General features: G+C 36.5%; 1 protein-coding gene across 3 annotated transcripts in view; it reads left to right on the forward strand.

Moving 5' to 3' along the window:
* Positions 1 to 2515: 2515 nt before the first annotated feature.
* The window catches only part of LOC127477740 (ATP-dependent translocase ABCB1-like), a 48877-nt gene continuing 28455 nt past the window's right edge, over positions 2516 to 22937 (forward strand). Inside the window, exons 1-9 of one of the 3 annotated variants that reach the window (XM_051802536.1) lie at positions 2516 to 2701; positions 10364 to 10480; positions 13445 to 13607; positions 14450 to 14559; positions 15293 to 15353; positions 16663 to 16810; positions 18152 to 18218; positions 21848 to 22039; positions 22709 to 22880. In XM_051802536.1, coding sequence (XP_051658496.1) covers positions 14474 to 14559; positions 15293 to 15353; positions 16663 to 16810; positions 18152 to 18218; positions 21848 to 22039; positions 22709 to 22880 — 726 coding nt within the window. In that variant the 5' untranslated portion in view covers positions 2516 to 2701; positions 10364 to 10480; positions 13445 to 13607; positions 14450 to 14473. Of the gene's footprint in view, positions 2702 to 10363; positions 10481 to 13444; positions 13608 to 13876; positions 13977 to 14449; positions 14560 to 15292; positions 15354 to 16662; positions 16811 to 18151; positions 18219 to 21847; positions 22040 to 22708; positions 22881 to 22937 lie in introns of those variants that run through there. The other 2 variants (XM_051802534.1, XM_051802535.1) reach the window with 2 other exon arrangements.

Here is a 22937-nt window from a genome sequence, read left to right on the forward strand (position 1 = left end):
TTTGAAGTGATTCTTAACAAATGTTGACAAACTTTTCAGTTTAAACACGTGGAAATCAAGCAACTGCCACAGCAACATTTGCATCAGTTTTCTTCTGCCTTGCTTATGTTATGTAGTTTTAAGGTCTGAATTGCTGCTTATTCTGATCTGGTTGCATTCCTGAAACTTTTTGTAGAGAGAAAAAAGACCGTGTAGGCACATGTGTATTTTATGGTGAATCAGCCTTTGCACACACTAAGCTGCCTTCAAGGCAAGAGATAACACCCTTAATGATTTGCAGCATTTTAGAAATGGAATTTTGCTGCTTGGTATCCCCTAATTACTATTTTTTCAGTCTTTTTAACAAGAACATGGGAGTTTATCCTAATGGTTGCATTTTATAAAAATTATTTATCAGTATATTTCTAATGAATTTATCTCCACCAGGTATTTCTGTCGCACATGCTGTTCCCAGGTTCTTTCAACAGAACATGAAAATTGGGAAAGAAGTATAGAAATGGTTGAGAATTGCTTTTTTCTTCAGACAGTAAAGAGAGTATCTGATGTTAGAGACAATGAACTTGGCATCTTCAATGCTATTCTTCCTTCTCGGGAAGAAGTACTAATAAATCTTTCTTCAGCTGTTACTTTTATGAGTCACTAAATGAAAATACTAAAGCTACTGTGATATGTTGGAGTATAGAGATTTTATGTGAATAATTTCTGTTGCATTTCTGTGAGCCTTGTCTTGGCACGTCTGGGTGTGGACAGTAAAAGAGCTGCGTAGCTAAAATATGGCTACAGGCGTTGAAGCTAGAACAAAGGAGGCTTTTTGCCAAGGTCAAGGAGGAGTTTTTGACAGGTGAACAAGTTTTCTCATCTCCTATGGACACCTGTTGTGATCCAATTAGCAGTGGACAACAAAGTATGTTTTCCTTATGTATCCAATGTTGTGTGAAGAAGAATCACACGTCTGGGTGTCATAAGCAGTATATAAGGTGTCTTTCTTCTAAAAAAGCCGACATTTTGCCATCCAAACTGGTCTGTGAGCAGTCTGTCCATGCCTCTCCACTGGTATACCGATAGTGATAAAGCTATATGTGGCTCTGGTCACTCCGCCATCTTAAAAGAAAATAACAAAACTAGTAGTCCAGAGATGGCAGTGATGATGGTCATTAGTGTGCCGTATGAGGAATACCTAAGCAAGCCAGGCCTTTTCATTCAGGAAGAAGAACTGAGGGAGGGCAGAGACGGTATGACAGAAAACCTTAAAACTGCTCAGTGGCAAACCCTGAGGGATACACTATTCACTGTCTTTACTATTCTACCCTGTGTCCATCAAATGAATTTGTAGAAGTCAGATTAAAAACAAAAAAAGGACATGACTCTTTATGCATCAGATAGTAGAGCTGTGCAACTCATTGCAAGAGGATGTTGTAGATGCCACCTGTTCACAGGAATTTAAGGGGAAACTGGAAAAATACATGAAATACATAATTCATAATGGCCCATGACATGGAATCACTGCCAGGTTATTTCTTCTATTGCTTAGATAGAAGGCTTTGATTGCATGCCCCAAGCCCAATAGACACTCAACAGAGGTAGTTTAAAACAGTTCATTTCCTTAATTCAGTTCTGCTTCACAGTACTGACTATACAAGGAACAGCTGAGGATGCCCCCATCAAGGAATCCCTGTAGCATTTAATAAGCATACCTTGCCCAAGGAGGTGTCTCTGGATCCTTAGGATATTTGCCTTAGTTCTCTAATTTCTACTGGAACAGCATTCCTAGGGTGCCAGGTGCAGACACAGCATACAAGAAATATAGGCATTTTCTTACAGTAGTTGGTATCTCAGTTTGACTAGGTGCTCAGATGAGCTGCTGAGAGTTGCTACCTTGAACATTTTCCATATGAACAAAATCATTTTCTTTCAGTGAAAGGTGACATGGAAAACAGGACTGCTCTGAACACTTCATTCAGTCAGGGTGAGCTGTTAATCATTCATTATTTTTTGCTGACTAAAAAAGGAAATCGAGGAATTACATTTACTGCCACAACCCTTATGCAGGGTCATTGCATGCAAGCTTCACCTCTCTACTAGCTTCTGTAGTAATCGCCCCTCCATGTCCTCATTTTCATGTGGCAAATAGCTCGGTCTTTGATACCTTGCTTTGTATCGTTTTCTTTGGTTTGTTTTCAAACTGTGTGTTTCTTCAAATGTTAAGTCTACTGGGGCCACCACAATCTTGACAAGGGTATGTGCTTGACTATCCCAATACTGCTGCCTCTTTATGTTCCTTTTGATATGCTTTTACATGACTTGCATTTTTTTTCCTCTTTTCTTTTTTTAACCTATGTACAGGATTTCCTTTCCATGATTGATAGGCTACCACATCTCCATTTTGTGTTTGAAGGTAATTTTTATTCTACTTTGGTAGCCAAATAGTTAAAGCTTGATGCATCCGGTCTGAAACTATGTACAAAGCTAGATCATTTCCTTCGGGTTCCTCTTTTAACCTCATTAGCAGAGCTTGTGGCTCTGCTGCTTGCACAGAGTGAAGGCAGACGGCTCTTTTTATTTTTCCCAGGAGTTGCAACATATCTAATAGAGGATCTTCCACACTTTTGAAAAGAACTGGAGCCATTTGTGAGCCACACTGAATAACCTGTGGCACGAAGTGGATAGCAGAGCTTTTATCCGGTGAGAGACACATAAACAGGTAAAGTGCATTTATGTTCTGTTCCAGTGGTTAAAAGCCATACAGAGCTAGTGATAAATCTTTTTATATTCTACATAAAGCTTTTATTTTATAAAAGCCATTGTCCAGCTAGCCTAGGGTTTGATACATATCCAGTTTGTACTTTTCCACTGATTATGAAATCATGAACTTCAGTGGAGTACGTGTGATATATACTTTAGTGAAGCATGTGTGCCATGTATTACTGCAAAACAGCCTCTAGTGATGTATTCCTGAAGCTAATTGCCTATGCCAATGCTTAACCTGTTTTTTAGTATGTAATAGAGTTCTTTCCCCCAGGTCTTAAGACTCTCAAAGCAAAGGCTGTAACTTTCATCTTATTTCTGTGTTCTTAGCACAGCGTAGATCATTAGTGGCCAGCTGAACATGAAACAGTTTACAATAGTCTGAGCATCTAAAGACCAGTGTTTGAAGTAGTGCATTTTTGCTTCTTTTTTTCTTTCCATTCTTGTTGGTGAAATTTCTTTGCTAATTTGGTTAGTGGTGTACTGATTTCTGCAAATGTAATTCTCACAAAAATGTAAGCAATTCCAAAATTGAATCTCATACAACTATTACTTGCATGGACTCTCGTAGTCAGTTCTACTCATTGCTGATCCCATTCCTTCCTGACCTAAAACTATTACTGAATATTTCATTTCAGATTGTACCAGCTGAATCTTGTCATGATTAACTTTAAAGCCTGTGTTGAAAGTAATGATGATTACTTCCTGAATATATTCCCAAACTTTCAATTCATTTTTAACATGTACCAACTCATCATTCATGTATGGTATGACATAACACATTTTGATGGTAATTTCATCCACATGTGATACATTTGATCTGAAAGTCTTGAGGTACATGTATGAAACAATATTGCTTTCTCTCACAGTTAAATGTTTGTTGTTACTAGCTTTGCTATCTTAGTGGAATTGTAAAAAGAGCATTGGCTAAATCAACAGCAAAAAAATCAGTGAAATATTCTGCTTAGTGCTACATGAATTTCAGGCATGTTTCCACTACAAACAGCCTGAGAGGTGGCCACCTTACGTAAGTGTTAAAATCCCGCTTTTAGGATTTTTCCTTTGCTTTTAACACTGGACAAATAGGATGTTAAAAGGATAAATTTCTGTACTAAAAACTTGCTTTCCAATAAACTTGTTGGTGGATTGGAGTCCTTCCTCTGTTTCTGGGTATCCAGGTGTTGATATTGTTTTTTGGGAAGGAGGATCTGGACTTTCCAATCACAACTTCTATTTTTTTACATTTTAGCTTACAGACACACAAAACTTGAGGAAATTCTGTTACCCAAATATCCACTGTTTTTACTTCCTCCGGATTCTTAATAACAAAGCATCAATGACTTGCAGGAATCACTCCACCCTCACCTCCCACTGGTCAGGCCCAATTCCACAAACATCCGTAGCAAAATCCGAATCTAATCCATTTTGTTTCAGCAAGACTGTGCCAATAATTCCCTGGTGTTTATATGAGGGGTCCTCCCACTACTATACTCAGAAGGAACTCCTGAACTTGGCAGCTATTTAACTGCAGGCAGAGATCTTAATACAGGTACTTGAACATCCTTTCATGCATATAATACAAATGTTATCATTTTTCCATTTTCTTGAGTTCCAGATGGAACAAATATTCATTGAAGAGGGGTTATTGACTTTATAGTATCAATTAACATCATGGCACTAGTGGTAGTTAATGTTCTTTTCTTGACCATCTAGTACTAATATTGTTATTGGCCATTTGCATTGATTATATTGTAATTGCACCACTAGACCAGAGACAACTAGACAGCAGAGCGTTCCTAGTCTTTGTTATTGAGAGGAAGAGGTGATGCCAGAGGGCTTCACTGAAAGGGATCTGTTATTTTCTGTTGTTTTCATTCCTTCTCATGATTTTTCATTTCCTTAACAAAATGAGCCAGTGAAGAATTTATGTATTCTGTCCCATTTTCTCATATCTTTGCCTCTTTTCCTCAGATTTTACCATGTTGCTTTCCTGCAGTCCCATTGGTGTCCCCTAAAGGAAGTTTTTATCATTTTCTCCAAGGATCTTTTGCAGTTACCATTTTGCAGTTACCATTTACCCCTTTTTACACAAAGAGCTATACTCACAGCAAGGACTGTTTTCCCTTTTCTGTTCCCTTTGATTTTTATTTTGAAATGGAGACTTTGGGTCTTTTATAACCATATTTCTGAAAATTACAATATGTGCAGACCTTTTGTCAGATCCACAGGACTGAGATTTCCTTGCATTCCTTCTTACCTTCATTACCTTATCCATTGTCCTTGTCCGTACTTGTTGAAGCTGAATTTGCAGCTCTTCTCATTGTATTTCTCCTTGATTCACAGGCCCCTGAGTTACTCTTGCTAACTTAACTCTGGTACCACTGTGACTTGAAAGTCACTGTGGTTCTGTTTAATCAGATACATTCTCAGATTCCAATCCCAACAGTTTTCCCAGGTTTTGTATGACTTTACAATCTCATAGTGTTCTAGATGGATTTCCTGCTAGCCAAATCTCCTTTCGTTGCTTAAATAACTCTTCTGAGACATCTACCTATTAAATTTCTTACAGGAGATTCTTCTTGTGGTATAACTGATAATCATACTCCATTTTGAGGCTGTGTAATTTTTACTAGTTAAGGAAAGCTAATCCTTTAGGCCCAAAAGTCACATTTTACAAGTTTCTGAATTTAGTGGCCTATAGTTTTAAGCATGTCCTCTTACTTGCTCCACAGTCAGGTCAGTTGCTATTGTTATAATAATCTCCCGTTTTCGGAGCAATGCGACCAAGCAGGAGCAGCCAGTGCTGTGAGTTCTTTTCTTAACACTGTTTTGGTTGTAACTGCATAACTGGATCATAAAAGCCCATTTTGCTGTCACATTAGCATGAATTTTCATTGCAGTTGTGGTCTGAGTTTCCCATATATCCCAGTTTTATCCTGAATAGAAAAATGTTAACATATTCGCTATGCGTAGTTGGCAGTTGTGTCCTGGCTGAGTGCTATTGAAGTAAAGGGGCTTTTTGAGTCTGCAGAAATTAATCTGTACAGTATAGCTTTCAGGGTCTGTCTTCAAGTTAGTACATGGTTCACTGCAAAAACCATAAGGTAAATGTAGCAATCAGAAACTGAGGATCTACTGTTAAATGCCATCACACTAGTATTATACACCCAGATCAAAAAAGAGACAAAAACCTGACTGTTTTTATTATCAGCTAGATCAAAATTTATGCACAACAGAGCGTTTTGGAAACATTTGCCATTATTTCTACTCATATTTTGCTGATATAGAAGATATACATATATATTTCTCCTTTTCTGTTGTTCACCCCTCTCTTTTTCTACATATTTGTATAAATATATGTGAAGAAAAAGGGGATTTTCATAGGTGAGCAGTGTCATTATTCTTTTCCTCTATTTCCTATCATGGTTCAACACTTATGGATATATGAGTCATCTGATACGGCATGACAATCATCTGTGTCCATGGGATCCGTTGTGAGGAGATCAGTTTACTAAGCTTACCATTATTAGAACAGCCACTGCTATGAGTATTGTGGTAGCAAACAAGATGTTTTGATCACTACCGTCCTGGTGGAACATCAAAAGAAAGAGGATAATAACTTCTACCTATTCTTGGGGTTTCAATGTTTGTGGGGAACATCTTACTATGAAATCTTGAGTTAAGCATTATTCTGCCTGCCTGACTTCACCCTTTTGTGAAAAAGAGGAAATGTCAGTGCTGGTGACAGATTTACTGGAACAAGGTCAACTCTGTAACAAATAAAGTGTGATAACCCAATCTAACCCCCAGTATGAAAAGACCATACATGCACTCATGATGATATAGACTTACCTTCATTTTTAGGACTTAGGGAAGCATGTACACATGCTTTCCCTGAGAGACCTACCATGCTTAAATAGTTCAGTTTACTTGAAATACGAATATACGTGGAAATCGATTAGCAAAGTAGGTGGTAATTCTGTTCTGTGAAACAATCCACCACTATTCCAAAAGGGGTTTTGTCACATACATATTTGGAACAAAATGAAGAACTGTATTTCAATAACTTTTGTTCTTGTAAACACACAATTTCTTGTACACATTAGATTATCCAATTAGTGTGTGAGAAATTCTTCTGGTCCTGTCACATAGGGTAATCTTTGTGACATAAGCATCATAAGCATGCTTACATGACACATAAGCATCTTTCTGAAATATTGCCAAGATGTTCCATAAATAACCTAGGCAGATACATTCTCCTTCCTCATGTGCACCATACCATGGAATCAGTTTGGTTATAGGACTTGGCCTGATTCTAACCACACCTGCTTATAACTTCCAACTAAATGGACACTTTCATCAACTTTTGCCAGCCTTGCATGGTCACTGCAGAAATCATCTGTCTTCTTTAGGATGTGGGAAAACTTAGCAAAATATCTGTCCTCAGATACCATGATATAATGTCTTCTTCAAATGGCCCATGACATGGAATCACTGCCAGGTTATTTCTTCTATTGCTTAGATAGAAGGCTTTGTTTGCATGCCCCAAGCCCAATAGACGCTCAACAGAGGTAGTTCAAAACATTTTCTAAATTCAGTTCTGCTTCACAGTACTGACTATACAAGGAACAGCTGAGGATGCTCCCATCAAGGAATCCCTGTAGCATTTAATAAGCATACCTTGCCCAAGGAGGTGTCTCTGGATCCTTAGGATATTTGCCTTAGTTCTCTAATTTCTACTGGAGCAACATTCCTAGTGTGCCAGGTGCAGACACAGAATACAAGAAATATAGGCATTTTCTTACAGTAGTTGGTATCTCAGTTTGACTAGGTGCTCAGATGAGCTGCTGAGAGCTGCTACCTTGAACATTTTCCATATGAACAAAATCATTTTCTTTCAGTGAAAGGTGACATGGAAAACAGGACTGCTCTGAACATTTCATTCAGTCAGGGTGAGCTGTTAATCATTCATTATTTCTTGCTGACTATAAAAGGAAATCGAGGAATTACATTTACTACCACGACCCTTATGCAGAGTCACGTGTCATTGCGTGCAAGCAGAATGTAAACTGTGCGGAGGTGATGACCCAGGGTTGAGTCAGAAAGGAGAAGTCTAGAGTTATTATGCAGGGTCACGTGTCATTGCGTGCAAGCAGAATGTAAACTGTGTAGAGGTTGTGACTCAGGATTGAGTCAGAAAGGAGAAGTCTAGAGTGCAAAGGTGAGGAAGTCGCAATACAAGCCTTCACTTTGTTCTTTCAATTATCATTGGGCGATACTGGAGCACTCTCTGAAACCTTGTCGTTCAAGGGTCTCCATGAATATTGACTTTTTGTGGAGCCACCCCAGTCCTTCTGGCTCTGACCTACAGCCTTCATCTCCCATTCTGTCTGAGAAGTAGACAAGAAATCATGTTGTGATTTCACAGTCTACACAGGGAAAGGGAGGAACATTGAGCAAAACCCCTGTGGTTTGCTGATTAGTTAAATATTTTGTACTGGTTCTTTCTGCTGTTTCTTGGGCAAGAAGGTCTCTGTTTACTAATATTACTCATATTACTCATATTTGTCTGTGATTAGCACTTATACTGATCACATTGTTGTTTATTATGTTATGTCACTTTTACACAAAGCTTATGCTTAGAAATGAGTAAGAAACAAATAAGAAAAAAACGTGAAATTTGGATTTGCAAGGCCAAAGTCTAATAAATTCAAGTTTCAGTGGGAAATATATGGGAGAAGGTTGTTTTTGCCTTGACATGGATAATATCTGGAGGTCTTATCCCAATAAACCTTGTGGGAATCAATAAACCTTGTTGGAATCAAAATATATTTTAGTGATCTTATGATGTACCAGCTTGTCACAACTGAAGTGAGTTTTTCCATTCTCTCTGCCACCAGCTTCAGCTGTTGACAGTCCCTGGACTAGAGATAGCTTAGAACTGCAAGCAAACGGGATCTTGTACCTGGAAGTGTTAGGAGAGATAAGGAGCTTGGATTAACCATTGAGTACAACTTTAGGAAATAAATTTGTGGAAATTAAGATTAAAGACTCCTGATGGAAAGAGGGAAATTGGGGGTTAAGAGAAGCTGCAGGTAGATAATGAGACATCAGAGCATCTAGTCTGAGTCAATAGAATGACTGCAGGTGATTGCCTTCTCAGTAACCTCAGTAACTGTAGCCATAATGCAGCTGGCCACAACATAGTGAAATCTGATGGTCTGGTTGCTGAAGTCCTGCATGGTGAGAGATTTATTTCCTCCAATCTCTTTAGAACTGTTTCTTGCAAAATGATCACATGAAGCAGAACTTGATATCATAACTGGAATCTTCCTGTTGAATCTCCCTGGATTGTTGTCAGAGATGCACTGGTGGTGTGATATGTGAGGCAGACTGAGCTTTGGCATGTGACAGCATGTTTCTGGAAGCAGAAGTGATCCATATGAAGAAGCATTACCCCTACTGTCTATGGTTATGGCTGTTTAAAAGGTTTGGAGCTTGTGAACATGTCTTGACTGTATACAATTGCCTGTAGAAACAAAATTGCCTTAGAGTGGACAATTATTTGTTTTATGGTAAACATCAAAAAGGAACAGAGCAATTTGACTCTGATTAAAGACTAACATGCAGAACATGGTCATAGTGCCATAGTCGATGACTTATGAGATTAATTGAATGATTATTTTTAGTCATTTCACTAGTGTAACAAAATTCAATATATAGATTAAATAAAATATGTAAGTATACTTCCGCATTGCTACAGGACAAGAAAGTCAAATTACTTACAGAAACTTAAAATATTTCCCTATTTTTTAAATAAACAACAGACTGAGGCTACTTTCCACAAAGAAAAAAAAAAAAAAAAAGAACCTGTGAAACAGTTTGGGTCCAGAGGATAGTAATGGCAAAGATCAATGACACCAACTCTATCTAGAAGGTTATAGGAACTAGGTTTTGTGTTTGGTTTTAGATTTGGGTTTTTGGTGGGGTTTTGTTTGTTGGTTTGGTTTTTTGGGGTTTTTTTTGTTTGTTTTTTTGTCTAGAGAAGACAGACAACATTTGTGAAAGCAACATTAGAAGTTTGAAAGCTGTGAAAAGGAAAGGAGTAACAGGTCTAACCTGTGTCAAGGACAATTCATGTTAGACATCAGAAAAACTTCCTGGTGTTTCAGATAGTCTAAATGTCTCCATCGTTGTTTTTAGAAACTACCAATGGAGAGACGGAACTTAAACACCCGTCAAGAACAGCATATGTAACAATTGATCTGATCTGGAGGAAGGAGGATGGCCAGGATGGTGTTTTGACATTATATGTCATCCACATATAATGAGCTTTAATTGTAGAATAGCAAAATGAACAAAAAATTGGAATTCCATATTACTAGGCAGAAGCGGAACGACAGGTTTTTAACTCTCATAATTTCCTGTGTAATCTAGACATTTCACAAATTGTATGGAATAGAATGTGAGTATTCATAAAATATGAATTTAAATAGTATTGTACAAGGAAATAAGTCAATATTAATAGATCCAATTTTTATACAGGTATAATGTTAATGCTGTTATATATTTCATATATAGTGACTTGAGTTTGTAAACTCCTTTCCTTCTTCCTCAGGACTTCAGCTGTCTGTGATCCAAGACACAGTTGTGTCACCATCTCTCAGACTCGTGAGGAAATTGCTAAATTCTGAGCAAGAACTACAGAGAAATTGATAAAGGGGACTTCTGCAAGGTAAGAAAGGTAAAATGGTAGACAGAGGTAACAGTCTTGAGATGGAATTAAGCAACTGTTTAAGGATTCAAGAGGAAAACATCACCATGAAAAGGGAAAAGCAGCAATTTGGAAGACAGCAATTAAGTCACAATGAGAATCTGTTCCAGAGGCAGTAGAAACCAACTCTACCCCACCTCACTGGGGACTTCTTGGCCAGCAAAGACTTTTCCTGTTTCTTATTCAGAGCACTGAGCATACCAAGGGTCAGTTTAATATTTCATTAATTTAAGTTATCAACAAATGGTTGTGTATGGTAACTAATCAGTAACTGCTGAATACTTTTAAGTTATGTGTATTCAGCTTACAAGGGGCTCTTTGTGCACAGCAAAAGGTGTCTGTCCAATCAAAGAGACTCAGTGAGGGAAGGATTGCTTGTATTGTTACAATATTACGAGGTATATAATTGCTTAGAAAAGTTGTTTTCCGCCTACACAAGAAGTAAATTTATATTTTTCCTGCAATTTTTCATTTGTGATATAAAGTCCTGAGCATTTTTAAATCCCAAATGTTCCATACTATATTTCTTTAAATGCATTCTTCTGTTGTAACTGTAGGAAGAATATAATTTTAAATGCAACTATACTGCAAGTAATGATTATGAAAAATATTATATCCTCACACATTAATGCATGATTGAGTCATATTGAATAACTCTGGTGATAAATAAACACCAAGAAAGTTGTTTCCCATTGTGGTGGCTCAAACCACCACACCCATATACAGAAAATATTGCTCATAAGGAGGGGTAGATCTGTCTGGATTTTCTGTTGTTTAGGTATAAGCTAAAAAACTTTGAAGCTTTCAGAAACGAGACTGAGTTTGTGAAGCTGAAAACTGACACATTAGTAATAGGAAGCTAGTGACATTAGTTTATGGCAGTCCTCCTTAAGAGAATAAATAATTAACTTCAAATCAAATTACCAGACAACAGAAGTGGAGTTTTGCAATTTTAGAACTTGCTTTTCAGAGTAAACTTTCTTTTTAAACACAAATAGAAGCTTGATGCTTACAACAACTTGATTTGTCCTCATGCTTAGTCTGAGACAAGTAAAATGCCCACCGATTCCAACAGGCATTCTCTCATGGCTGAGCATACAACGTAGTTCAAAGAACACACAATTCTCATTTTCTGACAGTATGATTATTTTTGTCACAAATGACAAGTCTTGTTGACAGAATGGTAGCCAGGTTGGCAAAATTCCTGTACAACGTACTATTCTTTTCCAACACTGATTAACAGGAAAGAGGCTGCTAAAATGGAACAGGAGTTCCCTGAGTACTATAAATCAGAGCTTCTTCACAGTTATTCTAATCTATGCTAGGATTGAATGTCATTTGAGGAATCATTGCAGAATTCCTGGGACCCACTCCACAATTTTGTCTACCTGGATCTTGTTGGAAAATCCAACTCTCCATCTTTAAAGTAAATAAAAGAAAAAAGCAGCTTGTGGGATTTTTCTCTGGTTACATTATATTCAGACTTTGAAGTATTTGCTTCAGTTTCTACTCTTGTTTGCTATTTTTATTGTAAGTATAAAAAGGGTTAGTTTTTCTTGATTTTGTTTAAAAATTTTGAAGGCATCATGACATCATTTCACTATGTTTTGTCTCTGCTATCAAAGTCAGATTAAAGTTTCTGTGTTGGTTGTTTATTCTGATATCATGTCCCAGTTAGCCATCCCCTTTGCGGGCCTGCATCAGATAAAAAAAATACGTGGAACCAACGTGTGATTTGTGGGATGAGATCCTCTCAACACAAGTTATTTTCTGGAAGCATAAGCAGTTGAAACTTCACCACAAAACATGACAGCCCTAGTTTTGAAATGCCTTTTCTGCTGCTCCAGAAGTTTGTTCATCAAATGTTGAGACATTTTGACATACGGGAGAAGGTTGGATAAGTAAATTTAGATAATTAAATACTTGGAAACAATATGGAATAATTAATAGTGAGTTACAGTATAGGATGATCTGTGTTACCTAACTTAACTGCAATCTAAAAATTAGGTTATAATTATGCAAAATACAATTTAAACACTATTGTGAATAACAGAGCTATACTGAAAAGACTGGTGAGTGGTCTGTAAGAGCAATGACTTAGAGAAGGATTTAAAGTTTGTCATAGTTTATTGTACCTGTACAATCTCTCATTGTACTAGAGTGCCCAAGAGAGATTATTCAAACCATGCATTTATATCAAGTAGCAGAAGGGAATTAATTGTACCTCAGTTTAGCATTACAGTGTTGACAGACTATTTCAAAGGATTGATGGTCATCCTTCAAACGTACAAGAAGTTCTTACGCTCAAAATTCTAAAAATTTGAGTGACTATAATGCAAGAACAGTAAAACTCTGTCAGCCAAAGGGAAACTGGCTATTATCTTAATAAAGAGAAGGTTGAGTAAACCTTCTGAATATGTATAAGTATTTTCAAATAGAAAATATATCTGACAATGCAGGTCCTCATAGCAATAATAATATCCAAGAGGTATTGTTCTCTCTTCAAATAGCAATATCCGTGAAGGGAAATGCAGCAAGAAACAGTTAGCCAATAGGTGCAAAAAACTTGTGACCTATTGCAATTTTTAAAGTACAACTAGATATTTTCATCAAGTATAGCCTTTGCTTTAGACAAGGTCAACTTTCCTGACCCATTGAATCACTTGGCAGAACTGTCAACTGCCTGAAATCCCCTAAGACATTTACCACATAACTCAATAGAGGTAGCTCTTTGAGCTGCAGTTGTCATTTGCTTCATAGAATCCCACTGGTCCACTGTTGGATAGGGCTGAGATGGACGTGTATTGGAGTTTTGGACAATCCAGGTGCATAAACATTATCAGCCATTTTTTATTTGCTGTTCTGCAGTTACTCAAATGAGAAATTATATGCACTCCAGTAAAATCCCATTTTCTTTCATGCTAGATGGGTCGTGTTTTCCTGGATTAGACTTAGAAGACTGGAAAAGAAGCAAAAGAGTAAAACAATCCTTTGGTGTTCTTTGGTTTCTTTCTCACTGTGTATTCAAGAATGGATTCATCCTTAAGTGTAACAGTTACTTGGAGCATTCAGCAACACCTCTAATAAGGTAAAGAGGAATTCCTCTGAATTTAAGGGGCATAGTTAAGCCAACAGTAGATCCAGGGAAATTTTTTTGATGGAAGAATAGAGTATTCAGGGTTGTTTTCCCAGGTGACAGTGAAATAAGTGTGTGTTTAAGGAGTAGTATTACTCCCTTTAGGAAAAGGGAAGTACAGTCCAAAGTGCACACACTTTACTCGCCAAAATAGGCAAGGCAATTGGAGTGGGAAAAAAATGAGAGAAATCTATTTGTTATCTCTGTCTTACGTAACAAGAGCAAAGTCCAATCATGCAGTGTGTCCTGAACCATCTTAATTCTGCTCATGTTTGAGTAGTTTTTCAGAGGACTGGACACAAACTCAGAACAACCTTCCCGGTATGTCAGTAGTTTGGGACTTCTTTTAAATCAGAGATATTTTATAAATTCACTGATGTCTAAAATTGGGGAAAATCCAGTTAACTGGATAAAAATTAGTTATTTTAAATAAACATTTACTTTCTCCTTTATTTTGTATATCTTTACTGAATTGCAGAAAATATTATGCTTGTATCATTCAAATGAAATTAAATGAACAAGGTACTGTCATCAAGTGAATACAAATCCAAAATGTTTGTCAGGAAACACCAAACTTCTGGGCTGTTCTCAACATGCTTATACTTGTTCATTATGAGGATTCACTTGCAATGTATGATATTAATAACTTTACTGATTTCAATAAGTATCTATATTTTTCTTTCAAACAAATGGTTGTTGAGATGACAAAAAAATGTATGTTTTTGAGATTACTAAAAGAAATTTAAAACATTTGCTTAAGATTGTATATTTCTCAGACAAATATTATTTTACAGGGAGCTATTTTCAATAAATTTAAAATGCATTCTGAAGATGAAAAGAAATATACTGCAGATGGAAATATTCATGATGTTGCCAACCAGGGTCATGAATCTGAAGACAAACAGTAAGTATTCTTAAACATTGTGAACATTCTGTATTGAAACTTGTAAGATTACATTACCTTATTTTATATTTAATTTCATTTATTTATTTTATTTTACTTTATTTTTCAGAAAAGCCTAATAACAGAAAGCTTGGTATCAAACTGAGAGTAACATTGATTGACATGTTCATTTGGTGCAGAAGGACCTTTTATCTTTTTCTTGTAAGGACTAAATGTCCACAGTTTTGACTGGAATTTATTGAAAAAATAAATCTGAAATATGACAGAAATTCTGTTGGAGTGGACATCTTGGATACATTTATGTTATTTGCTAGAGATTATCTTAATATCTTTCATATGGCAGGGAATTAATATTTTACATACCTTGAACATTTTATGTGTTCCTCACCCACCACATGGAAAAATTTGATTTTGTAAGTTATCTTCCCCTTTCCCATTTTGAAATTATATAGTGCTTCAGTTCACAACTTCCCTGACCAGGTAGTGGAACCACTGAAACAGGTGAACTGGGGAGAACTTGACTTAAATTTACAGCAGTCAGGAGCTAAAACCTGGAGATTTAAGGTATTCTCAGGAATGCTCAATAAATCATATTCATTTTACACACAATTTTTTTGCTGTAAATTTTTTTCATAATTGTATTTTAATTGAACTGCTTTAATATGTTGCAATAGTATTTCTGTAAAATGTCATCCATTTTTAAACCCATTAAAATCATCACCCCTTTTCTTAGAAAGAAAAAGAAGAAGCAGAAGAAAGGGGAAAAACCTAAGGTGGTCAGCCCGTTTGCTCTGGTAAGATTTGTTCTCTCTGTATATGTGTACCTACATATTCATGCAGGCACATTTCAAAAGGCTAAACAAAAATGATTGCAATTATGTTAGTGCACTGCATCCATGATACTGTCTGTACCAAATACTGTGAGACTGCAGAATACTGGCTATAGCATAGAAATCAAGCAGTTCTCTTTGTGGATGCAGTTACATTAAAGAAGCTGTCTTATTACTGTTAAGGATTCTTAGGAGTCTTCCCTTATAAGTGATCGTGCTAAACACACTCATACTAGATTTTTGTTTGTGAAAGATAGGGATTTCCATGTTCAGTCATTTCTTCTGACACAATAAAAAGGGCATCCATGTGTCTGCAATTATGTGTGGTGTCTTCTAAATTACAGGAGTCAGGTACTAATCATACTGATTAGGCCTATCAATCATTATTCAGTCATCTGAATCAGCAGTAAAGAGTAACTCTGTGGCATTGACGAAACTTAAAATTAAGAATTGAGTGCTAAAAAGTACCTAAAATTACAGATTTTTTCTGTATATTTCAAAAAAAGTATTTTAATCTTTAATCAAAATCAATCGTATGTCCTCTTTTAGTAATACTAAAATGTTTTCTTTTTTTGTAGGTTTTGTATACATGATACACAGCAATGATATTGCAAATAACAGACATAAAACTACAGTCCATGATGCTGGACAATGCCCAATTTCTTTACTTTGCTATATCAGCTTGCACTTGTACAATTGCATCATGGGCCAATAATTTAAGTCAGTAATCTTAGTATTTTACAGTACAGAATAAAGCCAGTGGTTTTGTAACAGATGAACTCAAACTTTATTAAGTTCAATGGCAGGAGGATTTAGGATTTCAGTACATTTTTATAATGTCTGTAGTACATTAGGAACAGTTTTTCTGACTGCATAATAATGAATTTAAAGTAAAAGAGATTATTGCCTTAATTATCCCAATGCCATTAACATTTCTTATAATTTGAACTTTATATGGTGAACTTAAAAAGGGCAAATTTCTTGTGCCTTGTTTACCTATGGCCTTTCTTACCCAGGTGCATATATTAATACATTAAAATAGTACACCTCTAGTTTTGAGAGTTTATAGCATAAAAGTGCTTATAGTGAAGGGATTTATTCCTGTACATTTAAATTGTTTTGTAAACTGAATTTCTAATCAGATAAAGTTGTAGTTTTGTGACAGCAGGTGTACAATTGATAGTTTTGTCTTTACTTTCTTGACTTTGTAGACATAGCATTGTGTTAGTATTCTAATACAATAGTTAGAATTCATTTCTCTTCTCACTCACAGTTTCGATACTCCACTTGGTCAGATAAATGGTTAATGATACTGGGCACTATTCTGGCAGTAGCCCATGGAAGCGCTCTCCCTATTTCGATGATAATTTTTGGTGATATGACTGACAGCTTTGTTGCTTCTGGAGACTTAAATTTTACAGGTAAGAATATATCTGCTGTGCTGAGAACAATGCCTTGTATTTAAAAAGGGATGGGGAGATTCAGGCATCTTGACAGGACATACTGATGTCAGAAACCCCTGTGCTATACTATCACATGAATTAGTAAGTCATGTTCATTGTAATAGACATACACTATATTTTGGGGGATTTGTATTGTAGTTTTTAGTTTCTGCGTTAGTAGATTTTATTTTTGACTTTTTTTTCAAATTACCTGCTACAGTGCACATTCAGTAAATCATGTTTAACTGTGCTTGTAATAAACAGAAAGTGGTTGGTTTTCCATCTCTTCAGCATGGGCTCTTGTTGATTCCCTTGCATCAAATCTGACAGTTATAGTTTATGAGGTGAATCAGATCAGTAGGTAGATTAATCGGAGATTCACTACCAAAAATAAAAGTACTAATTTTCTCTGGGATCCATCTGTTGACCAGCCTCATTTGCTGAATCAGAACTGTGAAATCAAACACAAAGGAAGGCAGGCATGCACTGCTAGATACGAGAGGAAGGAGTGATACTGTCACTTTGGTGTCAACACATAGATCAGATTATGTCATCCTCTGAACTCAGAGCATCAGTAAGGGACTCTAGTGCGTGGGTAGTTTTTTTCATCAGTCCTCCCAGTCAAAGGGAGAGGGTTTGAAAGGGCTAATCAAATCTGGTCAATCAAAAAATGGTTACTGGACTGGTGGCACAGCCCAGGGATTCAGCTACTTCCGACCATGGGACTCGCATTGAGAAATCCCATCTCCTGGGGGCTGGGTGGGGTCCATCTGTCGGAGAAGGAGAAGAGCATCTTTGGCCATAGGCTTGCCCAGTCTTTAAACTTAAGCTGCCAAGGGAGAGGAACCTCAGTCCATCCCACTCCTACCAGTGTGATGCCAGTGCCTGCAAGAGATGCCTGGAGCCTGGAGAGGGGACCTACCTATGACTTGAATGTTGGAATGAGAGGATACAGGCTCTTCTGAAAGAACATTTGGGAAGATGAGAAGGGGGTGTCACCCTCTATGTCAGTGACCAGCTGGAGTGCATGGAGCTCTGCCTGGGGTTGGATTCCTTCTGAGCCAACCCAATCTATGATTCTATGTATGCTCAGGAAGACCTTTTAATCTCAAGTTACCCTGTTACGGTCTTGTAGTCAATTTGAGTTATGACTAATCCTATATTAACAAAGTTCATTAATTTTTGTTTAAATTTTCTCCTTTCATTCAAATCAACTCAATTCAAAACGAGATGTAACAACTCCGAATATGCTGAACAGCATGCAGGAAAAGTAATTTGTTAAAGCTTGCTCTATTAAAAGTATTTACTCTTCTTTCTAAGGACTGAATTCTTCTCAAATGAATTTCACTGCAGACATGCTTGAGAAGCTGGAAGAAGATATGACAAGGTAATTAGAAATTGGTATTTCCTCTTTTTTTAGTGTAGGCACACATTTCTATTCAAGCCATTCTTCTCCAAAGAATATTTTGCACACTTTAAACAACACAAAACCAATGACTGATTGAATAATATATGCACCTAAAGATTGGCACATGAGATTATTTGAGGCACTGGGAAGATTCTTGAACATCCTCAGCCATTCCCCAAAATTTCCCTGTTGTCTCCTGCTCTCACCCATTCTGCCCCCATTTCAGGGGTGCTCTGTGTTCCCATGACATCTGCATTGCCTTCTTTTTTACTTCTCTTCCTCTGAATTCATAAAGAGTAATTGTTATGCTAAAAAATTATGTTGATTATCGTCCATTGATTCCTTGAGCTGTGGTGATTCACTTGCAAAAGCAGAATTTAAATTGTCAGATAGTATCTGCTTTACTGCCAAAGCATCAAGTGCAACTAAATGGCTCTCTACAAATACCTGAAAGGAGGTTGTAGGCAGGTAAAGGTCTGTCTCTTCTCCCAAACAACAAGCAATAGGACAAAAGGAAATGGCCTCAAGTTGTGCCAGGGGAGATTGGATGTCTTCATGAGAAGGTTTGTCAAGCATTGGAAGAGGCTGCCTAGGGAAGTGGTTGAGTCACCGTCCCTGGAGGTACTTAGAGGATTTGTGGATGTGGCACTGAGGGACATGGTGCTGGGTTAACAGTTGGATTCAAGAATCTTAAAGGTCTCTTCCAACCTAAACAATTCTATGATTCTGTGAAATTATCTGCAGAAAATACAGATTTAGATTATATGCAACCTTAAATCTAGCATTCTAGAGCAGGCAATAGCAGAAGACAATATTCAGCAGATGCTTCTGCTAACAGAGCTCCATAAAGAAAAGATCAAATAAGCAGAAACATAAGCTGCTAATAGATGTGCTTTGTTAGGGGGCTTTATTAACCACTGTCGATACACTTGGTTTATGCAGGATGTCTACAGTTCATGTAGGTTTTTTCCTCAGGTTGAACTCTGTTCCTCATTAGGTATTGAAAAATATCTGATGTGGTCTTCAAGGCAATTGTCTTTTCTGAAGAGAAGAAAGAGATAAGACATTTGCTGTAGTAACTCTTGCTGTTTTATACCAACGTACATTATCATTTCTGGTAACAGTGGACTGTAAAGTAACATCATTTAGATTCAGTAGTTAATTTTGTAATTAAAAAAAAATCGATTTATACCAGAAAAAAAAAGTTCTTTACCCTAAAATAAATAAGCAAATTAGGAAAAGACCATTACTTAGAAATGAAGAACTTTTATGTAATGAGAATGAACTGACAGGGAATTGGCTTTTATGCTTTATAGGAGAGTGTGGCCACACAGTTTCTTGTTCCCTCAACATTTCTGTCAGTCTCTGACACAAATGCAAGCAATGCATACACACCTTCAGTGGGATATCCTTTCGCCCAGTGATTTGAAAGCAAATTTGAAGGCAGAATTGCAGAACTAAATAATTTGTGCATGGTTGAAGTTACACTAACTGTTCTGTGTTTAGTAAATACCTGATGCCTACTTGCACAATATTTTTGAAGTCTGTCTTATGTTTGCTCTAAAAGAACTTGAAAAATAATTGTTCTTACTACCTATGAAATGATAGAACTTGTTTTGCCCATTATTTATTTGCTGGGTGATCTCTCCCTGTCCTTATCACCACCCATGAGCTTTTAATTGTATTTTTCTCTTCCCTGTCCAGCTGAGGAACGGGATGGAGCATGTTGGGTTGGGCACCTGTCTTCCAGCCAGGGTCAAACAACCACAAACATCAGGCATGCCACCTTATCTTTTAGACATTAACTCTGAAAGTACAAGTATGAATAAAAAGCAGCACAAGTTTCTCTTTAGAAACAAATTGTTTAATGAGGAATGTATTACTTCTTAGCAGCACAGGAACAGGTTTTCTTTTCCAAAGTTTCTAGATAGAGCCTTGAGTTAGTGATTTCACTGGTTTGAAGAAGCAGCTGGTTGTATCCACTCCTTGTTTCTCTAAGAATGCCTGCCAGCAGGTCAAATAATAATAAAACCTATTTACAAGGACAAAGATCTCACAGAGGTGTGTTCAAATACTGAAATATACAGGTGGACTTGGTTGTGTTTGTTACTCAAAAAACAGCTTGCCCAAACCCCTACTATTTCTCAAAAGAAAAATAACTATTACTTTACAATGCAATAAACATTTACTCTCTGATTAGTTTCATCAGTGAATTTACAGAATATGTTTTATCAGCATGGAATCTGGCAAAGATATGAATCCCTTTTGAGACAATTTGTCATGAAACAAAGTCCAACCATAAATCAATTCTTTGAAGTCATATAACATCATAAAGTAATTGTCTAAAGTAATTACTGCTGAATTTAGATGCAGTGCTCTTGGGGTTAGTTTGGGAAGGTTTCTTTAAGTTTGCAGAGTTTTAATGAAGCTGAATGTGATCGAAGTCAGTATTCAGCTAACCAGCCTTCCGTTAAACATTAACCCGCTTTTATTAAACTGTTTCGATTAAACGCATTTCATAATGAGTATGGTTCCGAAGTCCCTAACTAAACTGTAAGGTATCATAGCTGCAAGAAAGACTGGGTTAAAATTTGAAAATTTTGATCTGTCAAGCCATTCTCTCCTTTTTTGAGCAGGGCATTTGCACACTGATTCCTGCAATTTGCTCCCGCCAAGGAGCATGTTACAGTTCTACAGAATCAGTATGCATAACTTAGTACACGTGAGTGAAAGTCATAAGAGTTTTATAGCTTTTTGCTCGTTATTTGCTTTTATATAGATGCAGTATTCTTATGATTACAGATATATACACCCTGAATATTTAACCCTTGATTTTGATCATGCTTTACAAATGGAATCAGTTCAGATATAGTTTTCTGGTTTAATTCTGGTTTAAGTTCACCTATAACTGATTCTGATGTCAATTGTGTATCAAATCAAAATTGTTTTAATTCTTTTTGAATGGTTTAAAGTTGTGACTCAAGTTGTGTTCCAGTTTGAGAAATATAGTGGTTCACACACTCTTGGTTTAGATTTGACACCCTGCACAGGGCTGAATTAATTTAAAATTAAAATATCAACTATGCACAAAATAGTGAGCAAAAGAATTTTTGATCCAATGGTATTTGCTTGCAATAGATGTACATATAATAATGCTGTCTTCTCCAATCAGGAAACATTTCCAGCATCCATGCATATTTTTATTTATATAGACAGGCACACTGTATGATGTAAATGTGCCTATAATATAGGTATATATGATTAGGTCTGTCCATGTGTGCTAAAAATGCTAGGGAGTTTTTGGAAGCAATATACATAAGTGAAAATGATACTGTATCTGAAATACAGTTCTAAAATAATCTTATGAGAAAATGCATGTTAATTGACAAAAAAGAAAAATAAGAAAGGTAATTCCTGTCTAACTATATCTTTGTTTTGGTTATTGCAAAAAAACCCCCCTGATATTAACTACTATTCATAGAAAACTTATCAAGTTTTACAGAGGTCTGAAACAGAAGAAGTAAGCATCATGCTAAATTCAGACTGGTGAGGTAATTAAAATCAATTTAAGAGAGTCTTGCTTTTTTTGCCTTTTTTTTTTCTTTCAGATATGCATACTACTATTGTGGAATAGCAGCTGGAGTTCTTCTTGCTGCTTATTTACACACTTCATTCTGGACACTAATAGCAGGTCGCCAAATAAAAAAAATTAGAGAAGAATTTTTTCATGCAATTATGAGACAGGAAATTGGATGGTTTGATGTAAATGATGTGGGAGAACTTAACACTCGTCTTCTAGAGTAAGTACACTATACCTTTCCCAATGTTATTTTACCTTATTAAGCACGTCGGAGTTACAAATTTTTGTTTTTATTTTCATTGTGAAATTAAGTTTTCAATTTTTCTCATGGAGAGTCTCAGAGACTGAATTTCTAATATTTCTGATGCTGGATTGTCACAAAGATGTCAGAAAAGCTTTTTGTTAAGTTTCCTTGAACTCTGAGGATGACGAAGGCCCAGCCTATGCGATTATCCCTTGGGAGAGAAAATATAGTTTGTTTCTGTGCACACTGAGGACTGAATAAGATGCCAGCTGACCCCAGCAGTGTGAACAGCTTTAACTGTATAACAAGATTTTCCTTTCTCTTTCCCAATCTTTTATTCCCAAATAGACCACAAGTGCCAAACTGATCAAAAATCTGGAATTAAGAGAGTGAGAGTAGTTTTACACTGTAGAGGGAATTTCAACCTTTTCAGACAAAACCAGGTTTATAGCATTACAGTTTCATAAGAAATAGGAAATTTTCCTGGACCACATTACATAGTGCTTTACCTTGAAGAAAACTATTATTTGGAAACAATGAAATAGTAAAGATTGTCCTCCACACAGATGATCATGTAACAAAACCGAAAACGTTTGTTTTCCTTTCTACATTTTTCTTCTTTTCTGGATCTAATTTGTTTTTCAGTGATGTCTCCAAGATTAATGAAGGAATAGGTCACAAGGTTGGACTTCTTGTTCAACAAGTAACGGCATTTGTAACAGGATTTATTGTTGGTCTCATAAGAGGATGGAAATTAACCCTTGTAATACTAGCAGTTAGTCCTGTCCTGGGACTTTCAGCAGCCATCTGGGCAAAGGTAGGTTAACATACATTCAATGTCAGGTTTTATATTAATGAGAGATAATGAAATAAT

The sequence above is a fragment of the Manacus candei genome, unplaced genomic scaffold (genome assembly GCF_025592945.1).
Source record: "Manacus candei isolate 608988 ecotype Guabito, Panama unplaced genomic scaffold, ASM2559294v1 h1tg000056l, whole genome shotgun sequence".
NCBI lineage: Eukaryota > Metazoa > Chordata > Aves > Passeriformes > Pipridae > Manacus > Manacus candei.